The following is a 10,799-nucleotide window of genomic DNA, read 5'->3' as shown; positions in this document are numbered from 1 at the left end:
TTAAGCCATACTAATTTGTGCGAAAGAAGATGGTAGAAAATTGAAGAGGAAAACAGTAGAAAAAGCAATGTAATTAAATTATGGGTGTGTACCAGTCTTAGGTCTTGCTCCCATTACTTAATTTTCGCTTTCCTTTCAGTTTCAGAATTTTATTAACAGATACAGGTGGTAAAAATGTTTCTCACTTTTTGAAAAAAGTGTCTCTTTCTCCCATCTAATGTGAAACAGTTTCTCCTGCTTCATTAGGCTTATCTAATGAAAGCACTTTAGGCCCCACTAAGCCAATGAGTAGTGCCCCATTTGGAGCCGTAATCAAGATTGCCAGAAATGCCATGGTCATCACGTTCTTTGCATACACTTCCAATTGAGGAAAGTTCTTAGTTCTTGTTTCTTCTAAAGCAAGAGGTCCTAATACAGCCTATGTTTAGGAGGGAAAAGTTTGAAGCAGTAAGAAAAAAAAGTTAAATAAATCATTTATATTTAAGAAAAAGCATAAAACCTTCCTTGATTATTAAAATAACCAGCATTTAGTATGGTTGGGACATGATAAGTTTATCATGTTAAGGAATATAAACGTACCAGTTCATAAAGTGTCAGTTCGTTATTCAAAAAGGAAAAAATAAATAAAAAATACTGAAAACGCTTAAGAAATAAACATTCCATTCTAGGGCTGCTCTCATAAAGAACAAGAAACGTGATGTAGAGAAAAGAACCTTGGACTTTGAGTCCAACCATCTGGATTCGGATCTTGGCTTTACTTCTTGCTACTTGTGTGAGTAGGGAGGTGAGTGAGGGAGTCACTTCCTTCTCTGGCCCATTTCCTTGATTTCCTCACTGGGTTGAATTAGATTTCCTCTATGGTCCTCTACAACACAAAATCTATGATCAACTGAATTACCTTTGGTATCAGACTAAGTGAGAATTAGGTAACACAGTAGCTTTTCCGAGAAAAAGAAATCTAGGAACCTTCAGCATTTTTCTTTAAGGCATTTGGTGGAAGAACGAAGGAATAATATACAGGGCTTTTAAGGTTAATTTTAGAGGAAAAAAAGAGGGGTGGAGGGGCAGGATAATGGTATAACATCAGATCGCTAATATAACAATAGATATGTTACACCTATATACCTATAATATATATATATATATATATATAATATGTAAATATATATCTATAATATGTAAAAATGAGTCACTCTCAGAGTCATTGACCTGCCAGATGTGACCTTTTCTTTTTTGACCAGATCTGTGATTTTATTGGTGTAAGGTGCCAAGGCAGATTGGCTCCCGATCTGCACCAGAGAGTCTGAGAGAGTTATGTGAGGGCTCTAAGCAAAGTAATGGGTTGTAGCTTCCTGAGAGGGAATTGCTAAAGTGGCAGAGCATCAGCTTGATGAAATTTCAGGTGGTAGGTAGGGGGAACACTTTCCTAGCTACTGTGCCACTTTGATAGAATGTCACTTCCTGAAGGGCAGAGACCAGCTCATTTTTGTGCTTGTGTCCCATCCTGGTAGAGTCAGTGTGTGACACATTGGAGGTACTTAATATACACTCTAATGTTTATTTCTGCCTCTTTAACTTTGCTCTTGCTATTCTCCCTCTTCATCCGTCTTCACCTAGCTAGGTTTTAACTATCCTTCAATTCCCATCACAGGTTCTAGATCCTCTATGAAACCTTCACTTACAATTCTAGTTAACACTGGCCTTTCCTCTTCCTCTCCACCTGTAATACATTGTCTTAACTGCAAATTTTGGTACTTGATTATATTCCACTTAGTACATTCATTAGATATTATTTTATATCTATCTGATTCTCCATTCTTTATGTGCTTCCTGGTGTCCCTTAAAGACTAATCTTTTAAAGGGTAAGATCTTTATCTTTATATATGTACTTCTGCACACCCACAGGCACAGACATTCAATAAATACTTGAACTGAGGCACCTGAAACTTGCTTTCTGTTCCCCATATATAATATTCCATATTCTATCTCCATGTCTTTGGCATATCTAGAGGGCACTTCCTCCTGACCCTTACTTCTTAGAATTCCTGACTTAATTCAAGCTTCAGCTCTTAAAGGATAACTATCCAGATGCTCCCAGTTACTGGTGCCTCAAGTCTGAATCCTTTGTATCTACTTTGTATTTTGTATTTAATTTTTGTGTTTTGTATTTAATTATACGTGTCCTCCTCCTCTCCCTAATCTTAACAAAATGTGAGCTCCCTGAGGGCAAGAACTATTTTATTTTATTTTTTTCTTTGTATCTTCAGTGTCTATCAACATTGCCTGGCACATGGCAGTCCCTGAATACATGCTCGATAAATGAAGAACCTTGAAATTTCTGAAATTAGTTTTCAAAATAGTTTAAAACTTTAATTTTTACCTTTGCAATACCAAATGAAGTACCAAATCAAAAGAAACCAGTATGTAAATTCAGAAGTTTCAACTACTACAGACTGAAAACTAATGTACATCAAAGATTCTTGAAAGAATTAAATTTCTTTGTATTCAACAATCTTGGCATTTTAACCCTGGTTAAGTAGTTATGGCTTCTGAGGCTTTAGGCATTTTGCCAAATTGAGACAATTTTTTCAGTCCTGTGTCTAATTTCCTAGTAATGTTAGTCTCCTGATGAATCAATTCTTATTCAAAAGTTGTAGGTTTTTTAGTACTTTGGAAATGACGAGCTTGAGAGGAAAATGTACATGTGCTAATGATTCTGTAAAACACAGTTCACACTCACATTGAAACAGAGAACTGTGGGAAACATGGAACAACAAAATCTAATAAGTGAAACTGACCACCAAATACTCATTCAGCTAGGTTATCTAGGTAATTTAAGTAACACACACACAGACAAAGACAGGGGCTGGGCCTGTGATTTCAAGGGAATAGGGAACTCTCTCTCACCAAAGTGGGCTGCCAAATTCTCTTTGACTTAGCTGCTTAGAGCATGAACAGCTTAAGTGACTTGCCCCATGTCATATGACCATCATGTGTCAGAAGTCACAGTTGGAACCAGGTCTTTTCTGTTTCCAAGGACAGTTCTATGTCCCCTACACCAGGCTGCCTCAATACATAGACACACACACATATACCTATACTATGTACTGTACTGTGGTGGCAAGCAGGGTGGGACTTTTTGCTGTTTTTTCTTTTTGGAATGCTTCTTAGCACCGGGGTGATCAAATGCCTTTGATTGAGTCTTGTCTTTATTTCAATCAAGAGTCTTTGATTGAATCAAGAATCTTTGATGACCTGCTTGGGTCACAAGAAAGCCTAAGTCACACGGGTTTGAATCACATGGTTGTGACACCCTCTGACCCTGAAGAAGTGTATATATATGCTGAGGTTAGCGTTTTGCTTGTGAGCTCACTCACTGGAAGAGTGTTCCTGTGACTCGGCCAGACGAGACTCTGGGTAGCCGTTAAGGAGTCCCCCCCACCCCCACCCCTGGCTTTGAAAGCTCAGATGTTGGTGCTTCTCTCACTGGTAACTATGTATGTATGTAATGGTCAGACAGCTAGAAACTCTGTCTGTTGATTTGTGTTATTTTCTCTGTTTAATTTCTGCTTGTAATTTCTGTTTGTGTTTTCTCTGAAGTTCAGGGTGCTGACTTTTTTCCCTGAACTAAGAGAATGATATATGTATGTTTAATTAAAGTGAGATTGTAAACCCCATAAAGTTGCTTTTCTTAGAAAATAAGATCCAAGAACTTGTGCTAGCAGCCCTCCTGTGTGTTGGCATTGTTGGTCTTATACCTCCACAGCAGCTGCAAGCAGCATTGTTGTTACATGTATATATACCTGTACACACATATACCTATACTGTACCTAAGAGGATTCAGGACCTTCAATCAGCCAATCAACAGGCATTTATTAAGTGTCTATTATGTGCTAGGCACTGGGGATACAAAGACAGAAAGCCATCTCTGCTCTCAAGGAGGTTAATGTTTTTTTCAAATTTCCTCTATTCTCTTTTTTCTCTTAGAAACAACTCATACTTAAAGAGCCCTTTAAGTTATACAAAATGCTTTCCCCCAACAACCATATGAAGTATGTTATATTATAATTAGTATAAGTATTATTATTCCATTTTACAGACAAGAAAAATGAGGCTCAAAGGTATACCTTGCCTAGTAAATGTGTTTTCATATCTCAAAAAATTCAAGAAATATTGTACCACAGGGCTTTCAAACACCTGGAATGGCTTGAGGTTTCCCAGGATGAACTACAGTTGTCAGATTATCTAGGAAGATTGAGGAATGGCATTTTTGTTTTCCGATTTCAAAAGATCAAACACCTATTTATTTAGACTGATTTTGGTGGGGGTGAAGGTGGGGGGAGGGGGAGGAAGCAGAAGTATTAATTATATCCAAGGTATTCAATATTTTGGTTTTCAAGGTACCCACTACTGTCTTTCAACATCATTCATTAAAATAATTTTAAAACATTTTTTCCATAATCCCATCTATTTATATTTTCTAATTCAGTTGTAAAATTACCTTAAGTTTTTTTTAAGGGATCAATCAAGGATACACTTTCTGCATATACCTGCAAAATGAAGAACAGTTGTCCTATACCTCAGCTAGTTTAGGAGTGACCACAGCAATAAAAAGTTGTAGTTGAGTAGTTTTGACAACTTTCTGTTTTTTGAACCCAAATACCTGATGACTATTGCCTCCTGCCAGTGGTTAAATTTGAACAGCTTTTCTTCAGACAGAGAATAAACTATTATTCAGGTCCTGATTTTCTAGCTGTGGGTTATCTGTACCTCTTCATCTTCTCATCTGTCATTTTCATTAGCATCTCTACCACACAGTGGAGCAAGAAGAGTCCATCTGGCTACTTTTTCATGGGAGTTGGGGTGGAAGGGGTAAGTTCTAACCTTGGATATAGCTGAAGATTCCATTTGTCCACTCTATCCATTTCATCCATACTGAGGATAAAGAGTTGACCAGACTTTGCTAATAACTGGATCACATCTACCTGTACAATGGATCAATTCTATTTTATAATTTTTGTTCCTGAAAGAGCTTAGTTTATGCTGGGCAAGACTTAGGAGGTCAGAGCAAATAGAATCATCATTAGCCTCAAGCTACCTTCCCCTTCCTTTTCGTGCACCTCTGCTTGAGGCTAGGGCAGAATCCAACCTCTGACACTAACTGATACTAAGTGTATGACCCTGGGCAAGTCACTTAACCCTGTTTGCCTGTTTCCTCATCTATAAAATGAGCTGAGAAGGAAATGGCAAATCACTCCAGTATCTTCACCAAGAAAATTGTAAATGGGGTCACAAAGAGTTAGATATGGCTAATTGACAAAACAACAAGCTTGAGGCTAATAATCAGAGAAGTCAAGTTGTAAGTGACCTTGAAGGCCTTCTACTCCAATCCCCTCATTTTACAGATGAGGAAACTGAAATTTAGGAAGGTTGGGTGACTTTCCCAAGGTCATCCAGGTAATATGCATCAGAGGCAGGATTTAAACCCAGAGCTTCTGGTTCCAGAGTCCATGCTTTTCCCACTGCACCAAAACCTGCCTGCTTGAGGCCAACAACAGCATGATGTGAGTGAAGGGTAGGCCATCTCCTCTCTACTCTATAACTTTCTGTGGCACTGATTAAAAGTGGAAAACTGAGATGAAGGAAGTAGTTTTACTTTAGTTAAATTTCAAGAAATTTTGTAACATTTACAAGGTTTATGGAAGAGGTTCTGAAGGAAGGAAATAGTGAAAAGATTCAATTCTATTCATTGTAATAAGTGCTTGTGGGTATAATCTATGCAGTTAGGAGATTGGTATGGAAATGTCAATAAAAGGCAGTAATTTTAGAAGACTTATAGACTTTGAGACATTCAGAACATAACAGGTGACTCTATCGATCACACTCAAGTCAGAAAAAGTACCTCTTATTTCAAAGCCTAATTTACATTTTGAATAGCAAAGTGTTGCTTTCTAGTATTTTGAAAAATATCTCTCATAAAAATAAGGAGTTTTCCTCTTGAAAGTGAAATTTTTAAAAGAATATATCAACATTATTAGGTAGCTTGGCTTTTTCAAATTATTTCCAAAGTTCTGAATCACAGAGTTCCAAGGGTTACCTGAAGGCTAACACTCTCTCCCACCCACACTGCCAACCTACCTACCAAGTATGTTAAATCTGGGAATGCATCCCATCTCAAGATCACTAGGGAATATAAAAAGTTTACACTCTAGGATTATATCTAAGTCACTGATAAAAATGCTAAGCACTACAGGGTCAAACACTACAGCCCTCCTTCCAAGTCGATGCTGAACCTGTAAGGAACATGTTTTGGCCATCTAACCATTCTGAATCCATTGAACTGTGCTGGTTCTCTTTCATTTTGTGATTAGAACGCTATCTATTTGCCTGTCTATCGGGCTTCTAGTAGACAACTCAAAATGACCACCATAATTCAGTAATTCCAAGAGCCATACACAAGCAATTAGTATCATTAACTGTTCTTTCCCATCCTTACCTGAACAGTGGCTTTGGGGAGCCATGACAAGGCAACAAAAATTCTTTCCTTGTATGAAAAACCAGCAAAAGACACCAATAAGAATGTGGCAAAAATTCGAACCAACAGAGACAAGCTCAGTGTACCAACACAGATGCCTAGAACAAATTCAAAAAGCCTGAGTTAATCATTCATATTGACAACCTATTAGCCAAGAAGAACTTCTTGAGGATAACTAATTGCCAACCATGGCAATAACACCTTAGTTTTGCATTGTTTTTTTATGTTTCAAAGCATTTTCACACGTATTATCATTATGTCCTTTTTTTAAATTTAAAAAATAAAGAAATGCAAATATGATTGAATAGAAAACAAAACTTACTGTTGCTGGCTCTGGTAAAAATGATTCCATTGATGGAGTACAAAATAGTACCAGGTTATGGTGATAACATAAATACCAGGAGAGGCAACGTTTCTGTCATTTTATGTCAACAGACACCTGAGCTTTCACATAAAGAAAGGTGCTTATCATGTCAGCTTGGCTTTTAAAATGATCTATAGATAGAAATCCCTTCTGATTTTATGTTTCCAAATCATTCAGATTGGCTACTTCGAGCAATATTTGTTTATAACACATAAAAAAACCCCGAATATGTTGAATATAGCTTGTACTGCTGAACAAGTTAAAGAAAGGGCAAGGGGGACAATGTAAAAGAAACTCCAAGGTATTATTTTATTCAATATTCCTAAAAACTTCTTCTTTAATGTCTTACCAATCGTATTTGATTCAAGATTCTCAACAGACACCTCTGCTCCAACCAGGCCAAAAAGAAGTGGTTGAAAAACTAGCCATGAATTTGCAACTATTTGTTGCACTCTTGCCTGTGAGAAAAGGAAAATAAATGGATAAGTTATTAGAGAACTGAGGCACATTAGACATAATTTTATTTCATTATAAATATTTGATATTTCAATCTTGGAAAAAGTCCAGTTCTGGGAGAGCAACCCTTTTCCAGCCCATTTGCACCAGACTGATAATTTAGTAGACTTGTTTTTGTACTGCTCTAGATTTTGAAGAGAGGCAAGTGTAGTGTAGACTGAGAGCTGGCCCTGGAGCCAAGAAGACTTAGGTTCAAGTCCTGCCTCTGACATATACTCGCTGGGTGTTGCTGGCCATGGCCCTTAGCCTCACATTTGGCAAGGCAGCTCTCTCAGATGAAGACATACAGAAGGGGCTGACCTATTTGGGTAGAGAAAGTTCCTCACTGGGACTTCCCCACATCAACAAAATTACAGGTCCAATCCTTATTCTAGTCCCTATCCCTCTACATTTGGAAACCAAAGAAGATGAGGAAAAAGCAAAAAATAAAACAAAAACAAGAATTTTAGAAAGTAGTCATTCTTTTATGTGCATTTTATCCTTGTGAAACATGTCTATTAATACTGTTTTCTCTTCAACTCTTGTGTTTCCACTTCCACATCTGCAAAATGAGGAGGCTGGGCTGACTGCTGAGCTCTCTTATTCTAGGGAACTTCCTCATACATACTGATATTTCTCAAATTCCCTAATTGCCCAGTTGCTCTTCACTTCCCATGACTTCTTCTTCCACTCTACCTCAGCTACACATAGGGATGGCCATGCCCTTGATTTTGCCATCACCCACAAGAGTTGTACTTCCATGTCTAAGAGCTCTGAATTTCCTCTCTCTGATCAAAATTGCTTATCTTTCCATCTCTCCCTATATTCCACTCCTCCTAAACTTAGTCCTCTTCCTCACTATGACTTCCAATTCCTTTTTCCCTTAATTCTTTCCCAGTGGTTACACACTCTGCTCTTTCCACAGTCTAGATCCTTCGGTGAACCAATTCAACTCTACACTATTTGTTCTTCTTGCATCGTTAGTTCCCTCATCCTCTTGCTGCCCACACCTTGGCAAACTCCAGCCCTGGATTATTCCCATTATCTGCCTCTTTCTACTATACTTGTGAGCTGGTCAACTGAGCATGAAACCATGATGACTGGATCCACTACAAATATACGCTAGTTAATCTTAACTGAGCCCTCACTTCAACAAGGCAATTCTCCTACTCCTCCTCCCTAATTGATCATTAATCCCATTCATCACAGTAGTTGTTCCAGACCTTTTCTTAAGTCTCCCACACCACCTCCCAACTCATACTTCATTAAAAAAAATTGAGAACCCCTTCCTCTTCCTGTCTCATCATCTCACGTTTATCTGTCATTACTTCTCACTATGTTCTTCCCCATTCCAATCTGATGATTAGGTTGCCCTTCTGTTTTCCAAGGCAAAATCCTCTATATATATCTCTGTGGAGATGGTTCCCAGATCTATTTATCCACCCATAGTTGCTCTTCTAAGGACCAGTCCCACATCATCAATTGCCTATTGGACATTTTGAACTGGATGTCCTATAGTTCAAATTCAACATGTCCAAAATAGAACAATGAACGTTGGGGTTCTTAACCTTTTTGTGTCATGTTCTTACCTTTTTTGTGTCATGGATCTCTTTGGCAGTCTAGTAAAGCCTACAAACTCCTCAGAATAATATTTTTAAATATATAAATTACAAAAGAAAGCAATTATACTGAAATCTATCATTATCCATCCATCTATCTATCTATCTATCTATCTATCTACCTACCTACCTTTTTTGTGTCATGGATCCCTATGGTTGTCTGGTAAAGCCTATAGACTCCTCAGAATAATATTTTTAAATATATAAATTGCAAAAGAAAGCAGTTATATCAAAATTTATCATCCATCCATCCATCCATCCATCTATCTAGCTATCTAAAAACAAGTACATGGACTCTGGGTTAAGAAACCCTGTCCTAAAGCCAAATACAAAATCCTTTCACAACCTGACCCCTTCTTCCCTTTCTAATTTCAATTCTACTGCCCCTTGCACACTATGATACAGCTAAACTGGCCTAGTATTTTTCTTTGCACATGACACTACATATGGAATCCCTGTTTTCTTTAAGACTCATATCAAAAACCTATAGATGGTCTTTTCTGGTCCCCCTAGCTGCTAGTGTTATATCCTCTTAGGTTTCCCTACCTAAAATGTGACACCTAGAAATGAACATAGTATTTCAGATATGGTCTGACCAGAGTAGACCATCCCTTACTTTGTTGTAGATATTATAATTATAATGTTAGGTTGGGTGCCTACGTGGCACAGTGGATAGAGTGCCAACCCTGGAGTCAAGAAGACTCATCTTCCTAAATTCAAATCTGGCCCAAGATGCTTACTAGCTGTGTGACCATGCTGTTTGTCTCAGTTTCCTCATCTATAAAATGAGCTGGAGAAGAAAGTAGCAAACCACTACCACAATAAATTTTGGGCTGCCGCATCATGTTGTTGTCTCATATTTAGGCTGCAATCCAATGAAGCTCCTAATCTTTCACATAAAATTTGTATATTTGTACAGCTTTTTTAACCCAAATGTGAAAGCTACCTTCCTAGAACATATGCTTAATTATGTCAACCCCTTCCTCAATACACTCCAGTGGCTTCCTATCACTTCCAGGATCGAACAGGAAACCCTCTTTTTGGCTCTTAAAACCCTTCATAACCTGGCCCCTTCCTACTTTTTCAGTCTTCTTACACCTTACTCCCCTCCGTATAGTCTGAGATCCAGGAACACTGGCCTCCTCATTCTTCCTTGAACATGACACTCCATCTCCCAAGTCAGTGCCTTTCCCCTGGCTGTCTTGCATGCCTGAAATTCTCTTCCTCCTTATCTTCATCCCCTGGCTTCCCTAGCTTCCTTCAAACCTTAGCTCAAATCCCACATTCTACAAGCATTCTTTCCTGGTTCCTCTCAATACTAGAGTTTTTCCTTTGACACTATCTTCAATTTACCCTGCATATATTGTGTATGTATATAGTTGCATGCATGTTGTTTCCCCCATTAGAATATGAGCTATTTGAGGAAAAGGACTATTTTTGTCTTTCTAATTTTCAGTGATTAGCACAATGCCTAGCACACAGTAAATGCTTAATAAATGCTTGTTGACTTAATTTGAAATTCCATCTTACTGGATAACTGGCCTATGATTCCAGGTTGTTGTGTGAGAATCATGTTCTTTTCATCTAGAGGATATGTAAGCATATCTGTTCTCCATCTCAACCTCCAGTCTTGTAACATCTGCAAATCTTAAAAGCAAACCATCGAGGATATTAAAGCTTAAAACTGCATTAAGCCTTTTGGGACCCCCTGAGAAGTCACTGATAAAAATATATGCCAGTATGTGTCCAAGACAGAGCTTTTAAGCACTCTTCAGTGCTTTCTTAA

General features: G+C 37.9%; 1 protein-coding gene across 1 annotated transcript in view; it reads right to left on the bottom strand.

Moving 5' to 3' along the window:
* Window positions 1-214: 214 nt before the first annotated feature.
* Window positions 215-10,799, bottom strand: part of LOC118853723 (sodium/hydrogen exchanger 9B1-like) — a 66,785-nt gene continuing 56,200 nt past the window's right edge. Inside the window, exons 9-11 of the mRNA XM_036763907.1 lie at window positions 7,249-7,357; window positions 6,497-6,633; window positions 215-418 (exon numbers count right to left, since the gene is read on the bottom strand). Of these exons, the coding sequence (XP_036619802.1) occupies window positions 215-418; window positions 6,497-6,633; window positions 7,249-7,357 (450 nt within the window). The remainder of the gene's footprint in view (window positions 419-6,496; window positions 6,634-7,248; window positions 7,358-10,799) is intronic.

Source organism: Trichosurus vulpecula, chromosome 6 (genome assembly GCF_011100635.1).
Source record: "Trichosurus vulpecula isolate mTriVul1 chromosome 6, mTriVul1.pri, whole genome shotgun sequence".
Lineage (NCBI taxonomy): Eukaryota > Metazoa > Chordata > Mammalia > Diprotodontia > Phalangeridae > Trichosurus > Trichosurus vulpecula.
Note: the sequence above shows the minus strand (reverse complement) of the source record. Positions and strands in the feature narration are given on the sequence as shown.